Here is a 17370-nt window from a genome sequence, read left to right on the forward strand (position 1 = left end):
ACTCACTCGCGGGCCACCCTATGTATGTATTTCTCCGGAAGTTGAACGTTGGATGAAGGAGGAGAAGCTGAGCAAGCAGAACAGAGCAGGTCAGCAACAGGAAAGATTCGTGTCTCTCGGGAGTGTGAACAGGCGCGGGTGCAGATGCAGCTGAGCCCGACACTGGAAGCGATTGGTGGGGGAGGGAAGCCTTTGGGTGGAGCCTCATCCGGATGCCGGCCCTTGGCGATCTACAACTCTCTCCCTCTCTCTCTTTGTTTTACATTCTCAACGGCGTTCTATCTTCTCCACGAACCACTTACCTAGTGACGATCTTTGGAATGAATTGAAAGAGTTGTTGGAATGAGAAGATGATGCATCCGGCAACCTCGGCGCTTCTATAACCCCTCAGTGTCAAAGCAGCCGTGGTGCTGATTTCGTGTCAGAGCTGGGACGGCCCGTTAGCTTCAGGGGAGAGAGGGGAATGTGGCCAAAGCTGCGTCATCACGGCCCATGAAAATTCCGGAAATTTTTCTGGAACCCTTCCAGAACATCAACATCAAACCTCTGAGTTCTTTCCACGCATGGGACCTCGTTCCCACGACATTGCGCGTTTGACACCGAAGAGATTATGCATAACATGTCGCTGCTCATAAATTCGGGTAGGGGGGCTTCAGACAACTGACTTCGCTGCAGGCCTGACATCCTGTGGGAGTCTCAAGCCATCCAACATACTTATACTGCCCTGTACTCTGTACCATATCAATACTAGGGCTTTGTACATTGGTTTGTCTCATCGATCGTCTTTCAACCATTGGGTTTGGGGACTGGAGGCATGACCCGGAGTGTGTGTGTCCCTGGACACAGCCGGGCTGGATCCTGCAAGTGCAGCACACCAGCGGGCCAGCGGGCCAGCCGTGTTAATGACTGAAGCTCAAGAAAAAGCATCTGAGGCCGAGTGGCGTATCGCCTCGCTGCCTTCTTCTTTGTTTAGTTGCTACAGAATATGGACAATTGGTTGCCTGATTGGTCAAAGATCACTCGGGGGCGGAAGGAGACAGGCAGGCTCCCACCCCAGTGACGACCAAGCAGCTCATGTAGGCCCAAGTCAAAACAACAAAAACATACAACACCAGGTATTCGCTGGTCGTCACCGACCCAACTACTAATCCGGCCCTCATTGGCTTATCTAAGGGAGAGCGGACGGGATCCCGAGTTTTCCGATGGGTATGGTCGTATGTGGTAGTTTGTGGAAGTTGAGGCAACTTATTCCAATGCTGATTGCGGCCACCCTCTCGTCCCAACACCATCGCAAGACGATAGCGACCGCAGTAAGACCAGCAACACAGAAGAGAGATGAGGAGGAACCCTGCCAAACTTGCCTGCCCTGCCTCCCCCTCTGCCTCTCAGTCACCGGCCTGCTCGCCATGTCGTTGAAGATAGGCTTATGCTTGACCTTTATGGGCCCCAGCTAACGGGCTGATACCGGCAAAGAGTCACCCTTTTTTTCCACAAACATAACCAGCAGTTACTGTCTGCTGTAACAACCTGAGAAGGTAAGCTTAAGCTGCCGCGGTCTAGGATAGGCAATCTTCTCATGGTAGAATCACGGTCTAGCTAAAGGGGTAACCGACAAGGCGACATGACACGTGCACCGCGTGGGCCGTTTGTTATGTCCATGTCCTGGACTGGAGACATGTATTAATCCCTTTCAAGTCATATCCTGTGTGCATTAGGTTTACAGATACCTACAAGGACTTGAACCTCTCTCTCTCTCTCTCTCTACTCTTCATTATGTTCTCTTGTGCGTTTTTCCATCCATGGTGGCAGACCTATTGTTCTTAAGAGAGCGAGCGGGCTTGGATGTATGGGTTGTTTTGCAAAGTACAATTTCTAGGCCGTCCCCACCCACCGCAGAACAAGGCGCAGTATTCATTCTAACGGCGTCCGAAGACGTTAGAGATTCGAGTCGAAAAGAGGTACCCACTATACACTACATACCTTAGTTTCCTTCCCATACCAAGAAGAAAGAACCGGTGTTGGTAGGGATGCATTAAAGTAGTGCAAATCATACAATCTGAACAGCCAAATATCCCTACGTCAGCAATCAAGATGTCTTGGAGGAGGAGCACGAGCCTGGCAATTTGTGGCTGTGGCTTTGGTTATGGCAGCGGCTATGTCAGGTGCTTCGGCTGTGGTTAGTTAGATGTAAGGCACCGCAGAGCGACAACTTTCCCACAACAGCTGTCCTGCCTAAGGACACTTCGTGCCGTAACCCTGGCAAGCACGGTTGTGCTCTGTGTCGCTTGTGCCCTTTTATCCAACAACTGTGGCCACGTTCGCCTGGGAAGCACAAGTGCACAGTATCGCTGCTGCGTTTTAGACTCTTGTCTGCCCACGCTTCGGGCCATCACGTGGCGTGGCTCAATCTCGCGGACCAGAGCCGGGCAGAGCGGGCCCTCGGTGTAGAAAACTGGAGGGGTTGGAGTGTATCTTGGCTATGGATCTCGAAGATGTTGGGGGCGGCCAAAGATACGAGAGAGGAACTTGGGAAACAGACTGTCTTGGACCACTTGGATTTAGCTACCTACCAAGTTATTGCACCTTTGTGCACATAAACGACTCCGGGCAGGTTGAACTGGGTTGTGTATCCTTGGTCACAACCTATCAAACTGTTAAGCATATATCCTTGCTTTTCTCGCGATGGGTAGCTGTTACACGGCCCATCCTAAGCCTGATCTTTTGCGTAACTTAATTCAAGCGAGAATCCGGTACGTTTGATTCTGGTTCTGATTGGTGGCTGAGAGTTCACATGTCGCAAGAGCCTGACGCCTGACAATGCACGCCAGTTGCATCTTGCGTGTATGCTGAAGTTGCTTGATCCCCCGCCTGGTCTCTTGTGGTGGGAAGGCGGAACGGATTTGTCGCTACTTTTCTCTTCTGCAAGCACACACACCTCTCGATTGAACTTCGATTTAGGTGCAATCGTCTGGCCCCGGTCCTATTGTTTTCTGGTCTCTTGGGCTTTCCATTTCTCACTCCAGACTTCTCATCCCGAGTTCTACTCTGTGCTCTGTCTTCATTGTCGAAAAGATGGCGCAACAAGATGCTCAGGCCGGCGCATCCGAGGTCATCTTGCCCAAAGCTCCAGGACGGGAGGATAAGGATCCGAGAGAGCGCATCAATGTCATGATCGACATTTTCAACTGCAGCCTCCGCTCCAGCGGAAAGGCTGACCGGGGCTTCTACAACGAGATTCGGTCAGCCATGCACATCATATACAACTGCAACCCCGGTGATCTCACGATCTCCCGCCCCCTCACCGAAGCCGAGAAGCGACAAGGCCAAAACGGCAGCTCCCAAATGATCCTGGTGTCGTTGGGGAACAACCACTACAGGGAGCTGGATATGATTTGCGAGATTGAAGGGATTACCTACGTTGTTGAGACTAAGAACACAAAAACGAGCGACCAACATCAGTTGCGGGCTAATGTTTTCTTGGCACGGCAGCAGGGCTGGGGCGTCATGTACGTTCTGCGGGAGAACAAGACCAGCCAGGCACAGGCTCTTAGGAACACGTTCCAAACGATCCCCGAAGCGCAGCATCTGCCGCCCTTGAAGATTGTCTGCATCTCGGATAAGATTGAGGACATGTTCTATGACGGTAAACCCCACGAAATTTCACGGATCATCACGAACCATGATACATTTAGCCGGGATTACTGGGAGGGTGAACTTGGTAGAAAGATATCGTTCTCAGAGGCACAGGAACTATCGAGGAAACAGGAGGAGAGATAGCACCTGCAATTTCAGCAACTCAAACTTAGGCTTGAAGGGCTACAAGCTTCTAGATCCGACACCACAAGAGCCCTATCTTGACTATGAGCTAGCCACAATTAAGGAGTGGGTGCATAGGTTTCGCTCGACTGGTGGGTATGACTTGGACTATTGTCAAAGGTCCTCTTGCAACCTCACCCGCATGATCAAGGGGCGTATCTACTCAGGCATCAACCAGCATGAGGGGTTGAGTTTAAGCAATCCAGATGTTGGACTCATACGTTTTTGTTACTATGACATATGAGTCTTCACTTGATATCACCAGCACCCACAAACCTTTAGTTAAAAAAAAAAGCATTGTTGCTTCATAATTTAGGCGCGACTATGCCACTGCATTTGCATTACTACTAATGAGAAACTCTCACTCTTATTCTCAATCTTCTGGTCCCGTTTTACAACACATCGCAATGTTGAGTTATAGATCATCGGAAAGTGTGCACAATTTAGATTCAACGTGTCCATCGCGATGTCTTGCCCAGAAGTTTTGTCTCGGATTGAGTCACCTGACGATCTACCATACATCATCGCACCTGGTGGATCGACGCCTGAGAAACTGTGCGCAAAACAGAATAATCCCCAACTAGGTTACAATAATGTAGGTCTGTCAAAACTTCAACACGGCTCCCCGGCCGCATCAGAAAGTCTCTTGTGCCGGTCTCATGTCCAGCTCATGAGTCCACAGCGAGCTGGGTTGCTGTGACAGCCACAAGTACAACTCGCCAACGTCCTCCGCACGCATACTCTTGCCAGTCTTTGTGTTTTCGTTCTCCTCGTCAATGATCCCGCCGTTGGCGATGGCGTGGACAACATGTACGCCAAACTTGCTGTGCTCCTTGGCGATAGACTGCGCCACCATCCTCGCCGCCGCTCGGGAGGCACCGTAAGCCGCGTATTGCTGATTTGTGCGCAGGGCACCCAGGGTGCCCGTGAAAATGACTGTGCCCTTCTTCGCGCCTTCGGTGTCGGCGAGGAGTGTCTGCCCGCCGTTCTGGGCGTACATAAGCTTCAGCGCCTCCTGCGCGAAGACGACGGCACCGGTGGTGTAGGTACTCATGCTGTCGTTGAACGCCTCGGGGGTCTCCTCAAGAAACGGCTTCCGGCTCGAGTTCTTGACGTGGTAGATGGCCAACTTCAGCTTCAGGTCCTTGAAGTCTGGGTGATCGGCGACCTGTTGGAAGGCTCGCCGGAGGTTGTCGGGCTGGGTGTCTGTGGGGAAGGGATGAAGGATGCCGTTTGACGATTTTCGAAGGTCGGATGCAAGATTCTGGAGATTGTCTGGGTTCCTTGCGAGTAGAGCGACGGCGAGGTTGCCGTGTTGAGGACTCGCGAGGACGCGGGCAATGCCTGCACCGGATGTCGGTCCTGCACCGATGAGTATGGCAAATCCGTTAGGGGCCATGTTGATGATTGATACACAGGATATACAATTATAGGTATGTGTGTTAATGATAACAAGACGAAGAATACCAATAAGAGGTTGGACGCCTTTATTCACATCTCAGGATGGATGTCCTGATGCCAATGTATGTCATTCTGATGATCCCAGCACGGACGAGTGACCACCCGGCGGACCGGCTGCCACCGGCCTCGCCATGGACGTCATTGATCGTCCGATCAGTGCTTCTTTGAGCCCCACATCGTCCGCTCGGCGGGAAGAAGACTGGTAGACATGTTCGGGAATAAGACATGAAGGCTGGCTCGAAACAGCCTATGTCCGATGAGTGTCTGCAACCTGCTGACATAGGCGTCTGTTTCGCCTATCAGATGTGCACGACGATGATGGCGATGTGGATGAAAGCAAGGAAGCGTCGAGTTCTCAAGAAATTCAATCCCTTTGCGCCACGCGTGATATTTTGTCAAACGCCATCAGACTAAATCATTTCGATATTCGGCTCCGTTCAACGCGTCAACAAATACTTGTAACGTACTATCAATGTCAGCATGCTACCTAACTGACCGTTTTGGGCTTGCGGTTGACGGCATTGGGAGGCAGCCAAAGAAATGGTCCAGTTTTGTTCGGCATTGTTGTCTAGAGAACTCTCAGCTGCAGTATTACCAACCATGCACAGCTAGTGAATGGCGCCTACGGCAGGCAGACGACAAAATAGCAGTGTGCCCGATCTCATAGAAGAAATGACAACTGGTTTCTGCCACTCAGCAACTCTAGGCGGAGCAGGCGCCATCTTTCAAGAGATGTTCGGATCAAATCGTCAGGTGCAGCAGTCATTCGAGACGCTGCTGGCCTGGTTTCCATCCACCCCTTCGCAACTGAAGCTGCCGATAGGGACGCAAAAATAGATGGTGCATTCTACATAGTCCCAATCCTGATCGATGTTGGGCGAAACCTCAATGTCTGCATGGCGGAGTAGATATAAATTCGGAACAGATGGCGTTGTTTTCACGACCTTTCTCGCTACAAGGGTGTGATAACTTCGAACATTCAGGAGCCCAGGCCGTCAAAGATAGGTCAAAGATAGGTCGACGTTAGTATAGATCCTGGCCACCACGCCCTTGTTTCGGTTGGACAGCGTAAGGTGGATGGATTTCATGTTCTTTTCTCTTCAAAGGAGAACATTGTTGTTGGTTTTCCTAGTGAGCTTCCAAGACTCTAGAGAGATACTCCCGACCAGGTGCGGCGCCCTGCCAGTTCTTTTTGCTTTTGACCTTGACGCCGTTGGCACCCTTGTCACATCTCGTTTGGGAATCCATGACGAGGGCTTCGGAAGAGTTGGGCCCACTGTCGCCCTGCACCTATATAGCTGGCGGGGAACTCGTTACATAGGTAGCGGACCTTGGAGTGCTCAAGCTAAGAAGCCGAGGACAAGAATAATAGCAGTGAAAAGCTGCTTGGCCATACTTGGAAAACTAAGCTGTTGTGTAGCATGTCGCGGCGTTATTTGTAAGTAGATGTAAGTCTTCGCCTTCCTTTAGAAAGATTTGGGAACACGTGAGAGTAGAGATGAGCAAGAAACCAAGATAGGACATATCCTGCGAAGTGAGGACTCAAGAAGCGATTCTGTTAATTTTACATTGATTAGAAGCAAAGCGATCACCAGGTTGAGAAGTACAGAACGACTGAGTATACTTATCTCATGGGATCGCGGGCAAACGTATCATTCCCCCGATGTAGTTCCGAGACAGCGGCCTACAGGCCTACCGATCCATCTGGCCTGGTGGGAAGTTGGTAACGTTTATTTGCTGCATGCCTTGAACCGCTTTTCGACATCACTGGTTGATACTAGTTGCGGAAATAGGACGGGCATGTATATATTTCGAACGTTCAAGGACATCTCCGGCGCCCGCCATTAAGCCAAGTGATGACGTGCTTTGGACTTTATTGAGTGTACCCAGGCCGGCCTCCATCTTTACTGTGTGTTTCCAAGGGACAGCAGTCGAGCCGACACGGAAAACTTCAAAAAGAAACCATATCTATTCGATGTCCTCTGTTCTCAGATTCCTCGTCCTTCTCCAAGCATTGCGAAACGAGTAAGTGAAAGGAGCGATAGTTATAACAAGGACAAAGTTGAATATCTATAACAAAGTGGGAGAGACCATGATGTCAGATACTACAGGTTACGGGTAAATTGTCACGGTCTCTAGAATTCGAGTAAAGACATGCTCAATTTCCATATGAGCCAGCCAGAGATCCTCGATTGCTAATACGGATCGCACGCAAGAGGACACATGCATAGCGTAGATAAAAGGATGCAATGCATTGATTGCGACATAGCGGGGTTAGCAGCTGAAGTGATGATTTAAACACACGGCCCCCATGGTCAAGCTCGCTGATATGTGGTGAATGTGACATATTCTGATCTGTGGACTGCAACTTATCCAAGTCAAGTCGTGTCTCACCAGCAGGGTCTTGATCCTGACCATGAACACTACAGCAGACACGGTCGAGCGGTTCCTGGACTATTACGTCTTCAAAGTGCTCAAACTTTTCGTTCCTATTGTTATCTTTCTTGTCGTTGTCTATCTGATACAAACCGAGATCATTCGATACCGCCGAAGAATCAAGAATCTTGCTGGCCCCTGTGGATGGCCCATTGTCGGCAACCTGTTTCAAGTATTCTTTATGGCCCTATCTATCCAATCAAATAGACACTAAAGAAGCATTAGCAGCCGAATCAAGTGCCGGCAGAGACTTACCGACAATGGGCGGAAAAATACGGACCAGTATTTCAGATCCAGCTCGGAAACACTACAGGTGTCGTTGTCAACTCTGTGGAATCAGCAAAGCAACTTTTCCTCGGCCAAAGACACGCGATGAACTCCCGACCGACCTTTTACGTTTTCCATAGTAAAGTCAGCAAGGCCGTTACCAGCATCGGCACCAGCCCCTGGGACGACTCCTGCAAGAGGCGTCGCAAACTCGCGGCTGGTGCTTTGAACCGTCCACGAGTCGAGAGTTACGCGCCCATTCTGAATCTTGAGGCGCGGGAGTTTCTCAAGGACTTGTACTCCTTGTGTCATGACGGCTCCGTTGAGATCGACTTCCGACCGGCGGTGCGGCGATTTGCACTCAACCTGAGTCTGACCTTGAACTACGGCACTAGGGTTTCCAATGTCAAGTCTCTAGAAGATGATCCGCTTTTGGCAGAAATCATCTACGTCGAGTCTGAGATCTCCAAGTTTCGCGACACAGGAAAGAATTATGCAAATTACATCCCTTTGCTCCGGTACTGGGAGCCGGTCGCCGACTTGATTGGTCTAGGCTCGACACCGACGAACCATGCAGCGGACATTGGCCGTCGAAGGCTGGAGTACAATGATGTTCTCTTGAAGCGGCTGAAAGAGGAAGTGGCGCGAGGCGAAGACAAGCCTTGCATACAAGGTGCTGTCCTGAAAGATCCGGAGTCCGCAACATTGACTCGAGAGGAGTTAATCAGCGTCAGTTTGAGCATGATGGCTGTGAGTCAATTGGTCCCAAACGCAAGGTGCCTAGGTATTTTTGGAGAATCATTAACCTGGCCGAACAGGGTGCCGATTCAAACCAGCCGACTCTGGCTTGGGCAATTCTTCTCCTTGCGCATCGCCCCGACATCCAGGAGAAAGCTTTCGCAGCTGTTGAGAATGCCGGAGTTCTCAAACAAGCATCAAATAACTATGCTTCTACCAAGGTCGACTATGTTGATGCACTGACCAAGGAGATTTCGAGATACTTTGTTGTTCTGAAGTTGGCTTTGCCAAAAGCCACCTACACGGATGTGACCTGGGGCGCTGCTACTATACCGGCGAACACCTTGGTGTTCTTGAATAGTTGGGCGTGTAACAGAGGCAAGTCTCAAGCTTTGTTTATGGCCGTGCTTTGGCTAACATGAAGCCGTAGATCCGGAACTCTTCACTCAACCCGATGTTTTCGCCCCTGAGCGATGGCTCCCAGATGCGCCGGACCAGTACGCGCATCAGTTCGCTTTCGGGATGGGCGGTCGGATGTGTGTAGCGTCTCACCTAGCTCATAATGCGCTGTACACGGTGTTTTTACACTTGATCGCGCGATTCCACATCCTTCCCGCAGACGGAGAGAATCCCGACGAGATCGATCCGTTAAAGGGTTTAAAGGGAATCGCGTTCGTGGCCACACCAAGGGGCTTTCGAGCAAGATTTGTCCCAAGAGAGGGAGCAGGGGTAGAGGCGTGGCTCAATGACCCCAACGCTGGTTTTTGAGCGGCTCTGATCGTGAAGGTTGTGTGCAACAGAAGTATATAGACACCGGGTTTAATGGTACATGCCGTTACTGTTTTCTTTAAGATACCCCAGCCCCGGCTGTACTGCTTCTCGGGTTCCATATTCCTGATGGAGCCCGAGCAGTACGCGTTAATCGGAGAGTAACGTGCTGCCGACCTCCCCGATGGGAAAGTCTAAAAGCCGCCCAACGCCTAACTGCTCAGTCAGATGGCGCAGCATCCGAACATCGGGGGGACAGACCGCATTCCGGATCTGCAGTCAGCAGCCACTCGCAACTGACCTGAGATGGATAACGGACGGCCTGAACGCGGGATGTCGCAATAGGTTGTGTGGGGTCAGCAATGAACCCCGCCGTAGTGACATTTATTAAAGCTCACATTGTACTTATGACCACTCCATTCTCTTCATTCTACAACTCGAGACTTTGTTCCGCGCCTACAAATATCATACTAACTAGAAGAGAAAACCCACTGAATCTTGATATGGCGTCTGCAAACATCAATGCTGCCGACCTTTTCAGCGTCAAGGGCCTCATCGCCGTCGTGACCGGTGGGGGGACTGGTAAGTCATCCTTATGCTCCTCACGCTCCTCAGCGGCATCGGGCGCGGAACGTTGGCCGTCCTGCTGACATTCCGACACAGGTATCGGCCTCATGATCGCACAGGGCCTCGAGGCCAATGGTGCAATTGTGTACATTATTGGTCGCCGGAAGGAAGCTCTGGAGAAAGCAGCAAGCACCGCGGTACGTTGGAAGACCGGGATATTTTTCGGGGTTACTGAGCGACGGATGCTTATTTGCCCCTCCTTCAGAAGCATGGCAACATTCACGCCATTCAAGGCGATATCACCCAAAAGAGCGACCTCGATCGAGCCGTTGCAGAGATCAAGCAGGCTCATGGATACGTCAATGTAGTCATTGCTAATTCGGGCATCTCGGGCCCAGCCCTCAAGGGTCTACCCCCCAACCCGACGATCGCTCAGTATCGCGACTTTGTATTCGGCTGGGACCAGAAAGACTTCACGGAAACCTTCGCTGTCAACACCACCGGGGTGTTCTTCACCGTGGCGGCGTTCCTTGAGCTTCTTGACGAGGGTAACAAGCGCGGCAACTTCAAGCAAAGGAGTCAGGTGATTGCAACGAGCAGCATTGGCGCCTACAACCGCCAACCGATGGGGTTCGCCTACGGGGCGTCGAAGGCGGCTGTCGTACACATGTTCAAGCAATTGTAAGCCCCAGCCAGGACCCCCTTTTTGAGTGAACCTCAACCCGTTGCTGACGTCCCCAAAGAAGCACAGTTTTGGTTCCATTTAACATCCGCGCAAACGTGATCGCCCCGGGATGTAAGTCTGCTCTCAACTCACATTTGGTTCTCTTCAGCAAGCGCAAGAGGACAATGCTCGTGGCCGCCAAGGGCCCGAGAACCCGTCCACTGTTACTGATCTCAATGTGCCAGTCTACCCGAGCGAGATGACTACAGGAATGTTGGAGCAGCACAAGGACGGTTGGCCAAAGTCATTCATCCCGGAGGAGAGAGCTGGAGACTTGGAGGACATGGCTGGCGCGGTTCTGTTCCTGGTCAGCAGAGCCGGGGCCTACACCAATGGCAACGTACTTGTTACCGATGGTGGAAGACTCGGTGTGGTGCCATCGAGCTATTGAGCAGAGCCTCAAAAGCTCAAAGGTCGGTTACAATTTCAATCATGTGAAATTGCAGCATAAATGGCGGATGTCCATCCAGGAACATCTCTTACAAGCACTCTTTTATTTCTGAGGCCATGTCTCTTCCAACTCAGATATCTCGACCTTCTTACACCTTTCTCGTGCTTTGGAAGTAGGGCTTAAAAACAGTGTCCAGAAAGACCCCCGCCCATCGGATTGGCCAACGTGATACTGGACTCTTTCTCAGCTGACGAAGAGTGTGTTGTGTAGACCCAATCCTTGACGAGGTTTACGCTCGAACGTATGGGTATGCCACTTCTACAGACGAAGCCAATCAGATATGCCTCAATAGAGTCTTCCGTTTACAGGCCTGTCCTGACATCGGTCAGCATGTAATTTATGGAGCACTGAATCAAATCAGGGGACCCTGAGCGGAAGCAAAATCTAGTTAGCGAGATGGGGTTTCGTACTCGCTCGCTACTCGCCTTGTCAAGGCGAGCTGCGGATTCGTACTCGTGTTGCTCGGCAAAACCAACGCTGAGCGAGATCGTGTATAAATTGCGGAGACCGCACTAGACAACCCCCGCTAGTGCCGTCCACTTCATCAGGGGTGATGTCACCTTAACTGGCCACCAAGTGAGGTTTTGGAGATGCAGTTCTTCCGATTTGTCCCCTCATTCTCAAGCTCCCACATTATCATCTGGTTCGCTTGCATGTGGCTTGAGCGGAACCCGCGCGTCCCCTGCTGGACCTCACCAGACGATTCAGAGACGGTAGAAGTGAATGATCGCTAGCTCAAGCAGAGCTGAGCCGTCCAAGAAATGTCCATCGTTAGTTGCAGCGTTTCGATGACGCGAACCCCGCCACTTGTCAGCGGTGGAACCGTCATCCACGCTTTGCCTCTGTCAGCCGAGGTGATCCTCCTAGAGTGGACGGAATAATCATGGCTCCTATGCCAAGTCTCTTAGGGACAATATAAGTATATGTTGGTGTGCTCTTCCGAATGAGACGGCGGGAGCTGTGGGAATTTGACCCATGCTTTTCTTGAAACAGCTTCCACAGCCTCCGACGCGTGTCGCTTGCATTTTCCTTATATTGAGCCCGCGGCTGCCCTGGAAACCACCTTCCTTACATCTAATACCGTATCTCTTTGGTTTATCCTTACCAACGGTTTGGAAAAAGCAGTTCAGCATGCTGGGCCTTTTATCTATAGCGCTGTTAGCGCTTCCGGCGCTCATACTTTACCTCTATTCGGCACTGAACTACCGTCGATTCAAGCAATATGCGCACTTTCCCCAGCTCAAGCCATCCTTGGCATGGGGTCATCTCAAGGCGATCGATGCTTTCCATAGGAAGCGTGGAGAAAAGGACGGCCAGATGGGTAGGTTGAACCCGTCTGTTCGCTGCGCTCGACGCTGAATGTGATTGACTAATTAATCTCGCGATCAGACCCTGCCATGGACGACATGGCCGAATCAATCGGATCCCCACCTGTCATGTTCCTTGACTTGCGCCCATTAGTCCGCCCAATGCTGCTCATCAGATCCCATGAGATTGCGGAGCAGGTGTCAAGACAGTCAAAGACATGGCCTTACAGCCTGCCCAAGTCAGATACGATGCTGCATCTTTTCCCGCTCTTGGGCGAGAGATCGATCGTCATGTCCTATGTAAGGAATTCCTGTCAGACCGTACAACTCACTATCAGCAGACACTTATGAGTAACTTGTTACAGGGTCCGGAATGGAAGGATATGAGAAAGCACTTCAACCCGGGATTCGCCCCTCAACATCTCATAAGCTTAATGCCAGTAATCTTGGACAAGACCCAGGCGTTCCTTGCGAAACTGGACAGACTTGTCTACACTGGAGAGGTCTTTGAGCTCGAGCCTCTGTGTACGAACCTCACTTTTGATATCATCGGTTCGTCCATACAGTTACCTTTCCTTTCTCTTAGCATGTGTTTCTCATTTGATTTTGTCTAGGCGCTGTTACCATGGACGTCGACCTCGGTGCTCAACTCCCAGAAGAATTACAGGGCGATTTTATCAAGGGCTACAAAGAATTTCTTCTATCCTACAAGCAAAGCAACGGCGTTCTCCAGTGGTGGGAGGGTCCTCGGAAGAACCGCCAACGAAAGAAGCTGGCCAATGCTCTCAACACGTTCTTGGAGGACCTCATTCGACGCAAGTTCGATGATGTCAAACAAAACCAGGACGTGTCAAGTCGCAGTATTCTGGCGCTGAGTTTACGGGATGTTGAAATCCTCACTCAGGACATCATTGACGGAACCAAGGACCAGCTGAAGACCTTCATGTTCGCCGGCCACGACACCACCAGCATTCTCCTCCAATGGGCCTTTTACGAGCTGTCCCGGACTCCACGCGCAATGAAGGCTCTCAGAGCCGAGCTGCATAGTCTTTTTGGTCAAGACCTGAGCCCCGAAACTGTCCGCGAAGCCCTGCTCACCAGAGGCGAAGAGATCACTCAGAAGATGACCTATACATCAGCAATCATCAAGGAAATTCTGCGCCTGTACCCACCTGCCGGCTCCGCGCGTCTTACCCCTCCTGGCTCAAACTTCCATCTCCAGCTGCCTGACAAGACCAGTGTATGCGTCGACGGCCTTGTTCTATACAACTGCGCCACCGTCATCCAGAGAGATCCCCAGGTCTACGGGAGTACCAAGGACGACTTCGTTCCGGAGCGATGGCTCGGTAATACGGACACGTCCATGGCAACGAACGACGATGAGAAAGTAGGTATCAGTAAGGCCGGAGACAACATCATTCCCTCTGCTGCATGGAGGCCATTCGAGAGAGGGCCAAGAAACTGTATCGGGCAAGAGTTGGCCAACATCGAGGCTAGAGTTATTCTGGCCAGTGTTGTCGGTAAGTATGCCTTTGAAAAGGTTGGCCTGGGGGAGGCAACTCTAGACGAAAAGGGGAGGCCTATCCTCAACGAAAAGGGACAGCACAAGTCCAGCACGCATCTCTACAGCGTAAGCGATCTTTCAGAGCTTCCCGCACTATCTTACAGCCTTTGCTGACTTGATGGCTAGACAAGGCAAATTACTGCACGACCAGTCGACAATATGAAGGTCCGTGTGAGGCTGGAAGAAGCTACAGAAGCGTGATGGTATACTAGTGTTGAGAACTTTTGCTTGCCGATGTAACCGCAATTCGTATTGAGGCTTGAAGCCGACGTAGGGGGGGGGGGGGATGGTTATCGGATAGTTACTTGATCACATGCTTTAAAAGTGGTTTAATCCTGCTCCCCTGAAGCTACTGAATGGCTCGTGGGCCCCGACCATATTCAACACCAATTTTTGGAATAGAGTAGACGAGTCGATTTGCTTGATGTCTCGTTTTCGGGATTTGGCGGACCGAGCCATTCCCTAGTTTCTCTGTTTTAGTTTCGACGTCGAGCGGCGAGGAATGCCATATATAACTGTTGCGCCCAGCTGAAAAGTTATCACCACACAGAAGAATTCTATTCTATTACCACGTTCCAAGCCACGTGCCATACATGATTCTTATCATGGGGGTCTAGGGCGGCCAAGTCATTTGTCAGTAAACAGGCCCCTATCTGTACCCGTTCATAAATAGACGAGGTCTCTCACTCTCCAAACATCACTCCCCGGCGACCTCTCTCCGACCGCTTTACCAGTTTCACGATTCGAACCCGTCTGAAATACCTCATTCAAATATGGAGCCGCCCGCAAGCACCAACTCTTCAGATCTTTGGCGATCTTTCGTCTTGGGATCCACCGATTTCAAGCCCAAGTCCGTCGTGCCACCTGCGTTGAACTTTTCTGGCCAAGTGCCCTCCTCGCAGATTTACACCCTCGAACAAGTTGATGAGTTGCAAGTCAAGAAAAAGTCCACTGTGTCAGACGTTTGTGAGAAAGCTCACCGTAAGAAGATCATCATCTGCTGCGACGGCACCTGGCAATCATCTGTGTCTGGAGAGATTAACATCCCCTCCAACGTCACACGACTCGCCCGTTCCATGGCCCTGACAGGAAAGGACGAGGATGGCAACACCTGTCAGCAGGTCGTCTACTACAGCGCTGGAGTCGGTACCGGCGCCGGTGTAGGCTTATTCGAGAGGGGGCGTCAAGCTGGCTTTGGTGACGGTCTCGACGCACGAGTTTTCGAGGCGTACAGCTTTATCGTCACGAACTACGCCCCTAACGACCAGATCTACTGCTTTGGCTTTTCCAGGGGTGCTTACACCGCCCGATCGGTAGCAGGTCTGATTAACGATATCGGCATCATCCAGCCGAGAGAATTGGACGACTTTCCGGACCTGTATGATCTCTACCGAAAGAGGACTGTCGACAGCTTCAACTTCCGCAAGTCCAAAGATTTTCGAGAATGGATAACAGGCGTGCGTGAACAGGGATTTGAGTATCTGGAGGACTCTCCTGACGTGGATGACCATTGGTTTAAGGTACCTCATAACCTTCCCCCGGAGTTTACCAGAATTGTTGAGGTCGTCGGGGTCTTCGACACTGTTGGCGCCTTGGGTGTCCCGGGTTGGGGGATCTTTGACTCCATCGACGAAATGGGAATCCCCGTCACAGCTTGGTACACGAAGATCTTCAACCAGGTCGTTCGGTTCGTTCCTTTTGCCGGCATTGACAGCCTTGGATTCCACAACACTTCCCTAAGCAGATGTAAGTTTGTTGGGTTCTGACGGCATGCTTACTCTTTGACGGCTGTGCTGATCAAGCTTTCTGCCACTCCCATCCAGACATCAAGCATGCATTTCACGCACTGTCACTTGATGAGCACCAACGGGCATTCACCCCGACCCTCTGGCGCCTCCCAGGCAACAATGACCAACGTCCGCAGCCCAGCGGCAAGCCGAGGACGGAGCTCGCGGAAGAGTTTAGGGTCCTTGTGCGAACAAAGCTTGGAAAGGCTTCGGAAAAGGAACTTTCTCAGGCTTGGGAAGCCCTGATTGAAAGCGAGATGGCCGAACAGTTGACGGAAAGCGACGAATCGAAGCTACTACAAGTTTGGTTCCCTGGCAGCCACATCAACATCGGTGGCGGCAATCCATTCATCCTTTGGGGCTTCCCGTACGACTGTGAACGTAAGTAGCTTGATCCCCCCTCCGCGTCGCAGATGAGAGATGAGAGAGCCTGCTGATTGAAGTAGAACTTGCCCTTCTCTCCTTCACATGGATGTGTGACCAAATCAGCAAGTTCGTTCGGATCGACGACGGACAAAAGAAAGACGGCGATAGCGAATGGCGACCATCGTTAAGTCTTGCCGATCGCGAAATTGCATCACGCCAAAAGCTGATTCACGGCGCCAAAATGAAAGAAAGCCTCTGGTGGAACCGGCTTCTGCAGCCAGTCCGAATAGGGATCAACCACACCTGGTTCTTCGAGTCGTCTTTGAAGGCGGTTCCCGACGATGCAGATGATGCCTGGGCTAACGGTCCTGTCATTGAGATTTTCGAACCCTTCATGAAATTTCTGCCCTTTCTGTCAAAGTACAGGACGCCGGGCGAATACAAAAAGGACAGTGCTGGGAACGATATTGGCCAGACAAACGAAGAAATGCATCCCTCCATCCACTACAGAGTGGCTAACCACCCCTCATACCGCCCAACGCCTCTTGAGGGCTTCTTGAGATGTAAAAACATACAGAAGCCCGGCCGGCCTTGGTATGAGTGGAAGAAAGGAGATATCGTCATACCCGAATATGTCATCAAGGACACCGACTTTATTTCGCGTCGCCTAGCTGAGCGTTCCCGTGGAGGAAAGGAGTTTCTCGCGTCTCTTGATGGAATGAAATAGAATTCTCTTGTCGGATGCAGAAAGCTTGGCAGGCTGTGTTGGATTTCCTTTATTGGTGTCGGTTTCTCAAACTTCAACCCAGCATTCAAGACCAGAGATTGTAGTTGATGTTCAAAACACTTGTCTTGTCATATTACTGTTTACTTGATTGACTGGAGGCTGAATACGCCTCGCTGAAGGACAAAGGCCCCCAAAAACGCTCCCTTTAGCACTCGCTCGAACACCCTCCGATGAGACTGGAGCCTAGAACGCCATAAGCCAAGTAAGGTAGGGTAGGCTGAACCACCGGATGCTCAGCCTCAATGATTTTCAGTATTTCCCGCAAGCCCCCAAGCAATGACGCGCCTGGTCAGTTTCTTTTTCTATTGCGCTTAAACACACTTATTAAGCC

The 17370-nt window shown here is 51.2% G+C and overlaps 6 protein-coding genes across 6 annotated transcripts; 4 read left to right on the forward strand and 2 right to left on the reverse strand.

The window, feature by feature from the left end:
• Nucleotides 1-1771: 1771 nt before the first annotated feature.
• Nucleotides 1772-2051, reverse strand: CH63R_10848 (uncharacterized protein; the record flags this gene model as incomplete). Its single annotated transcript, XM_018305822.1, has 2 exons — nucleotides 1772-1916; nucleotides 1981-2051. The coding sequence occupies 2 exons, from the start codon at nucleotides 2049-2051 to the stop codon at nucleotides 1772-1774; spliced, it is 216 nt and encodes a 71-aa protein (XP_018155246.1).
• Nucleotides 2052-3072: 1021 nt separating this feature from the next.
• Nucleotides 3073-3777, forward strand: CH63R_10849 (uncharacterized protein; the record flags this gene model as incomplete). The annotated part of the gene is made up of 1 exon (XM_018305823.1): nucleotides 3073-3777. One exon carries the CDS (start codon nucleotides 3073-3075, stop codon nucleotides 3775-3777), a length of 705 nt encoding a protein of 234 aa, XP_018155247.1.
• Nucleotides 3778-4450: 673 nt separating this feature from the next.
• On the reverse strand, nucleotides 4451-5215 carry CH63R_10850 (Short-chain dehydrogenase/reductase SDR; the record flags this gene model as incomplete). The annotated part of the gene is made up of 1 exon (XM_018305824.1): nucleotides 4451-5215. One exon carries the CDS (start codon nucleotides 5213-5215, stop codon nucleotides 4451-4453), a length of 765 nt encoding a protein of 254 aa, XP_018155248.1.
• A 2478-nt stretch (nucleotides 5216-7693) lies between these two features.
• CH63R_10851 (3-hydroxyphenylacetate 6 hydroxylase) lies at nucleotides 7694-11168 on the forward strand (the record flags this gene model as incomplete). Its single annotated transcript, XM_018305825.1, has 9 exons — nucleotides 7694-7885; nucleotides 7942-8730; nucleotides 8799-9087; nucleotides 9149-9389; nucleotides 10028-10068; nucleotides 10150-10250; nucleotides 10319-10734; nucleotides 10797-10849; nucleotides 10921-11168. 9 exons carry the CDS (start codon nucleotides 7694-7696, stop codon nucleotides 11166-11168), a joined length of 2370 nt encoding a protein of 789 aa, XP_018155249.1.
• Nucleotides 11169-12203: 1035 nt separating this feature from the next.
• On the forward strand, nucleotides 12204-14300 carry CH63R_10852 (Cytochrome P450 52A11; the record flags this gene model as incomplete). The annotated part of the gene is made up of 5 exons (XM_018305826.1): nucleotides 12204-12549; nucleotides 12618-12835; nucleotides 12901-13087; nucleotides 13150-14165; nucleotides 14226-14300. The coding sequence occupies 5 exons, from the start codon at nucleotides 12204-12206 to the stop codon at nucleotides 14298-14300; spliced, it is 1842 nt and encodes a 613-aa protein (XP_018155250.1).
• A 572-nt stretch (nucleotides 14301-14872) lies between these two features.
• Nucleotides 14873-16979, forward strand: CH63R_10853 (Peptidoglycan binding domain-containing protein; the record flags this gene model as incomplete). Its single annotated transcript, XM_018305827.1, has 3 exons — nucleotides 14873-15845; nucleotides 15923-16267; nucleotides 16333-16979. 3 exons carry the CDS (start codon nucleotides 14873-14875, stop codon nucleotides 16977-16979), a joined length of 1965 nt encoding a protein of 654 aa, XP_018155251.1.
• Between the last annotated feature and the right edge of the window lie 391 nt (nucleotides 16980-17370).

This window comes from Colletotrichum higginsianum, assembly GCF_001672515.1.
Source record: "Colletotrichum higginsianum IMI 349063 chromosome 7 map unlocalized unitig_7, whole genome shotgun sequence".
NCBI lineage: Eukaryota > Fungi > Ascomycota > Sordariomycetes > Glomerellales > Glomerellaceae > Colletotrichum > Colletotrichum higginsianum.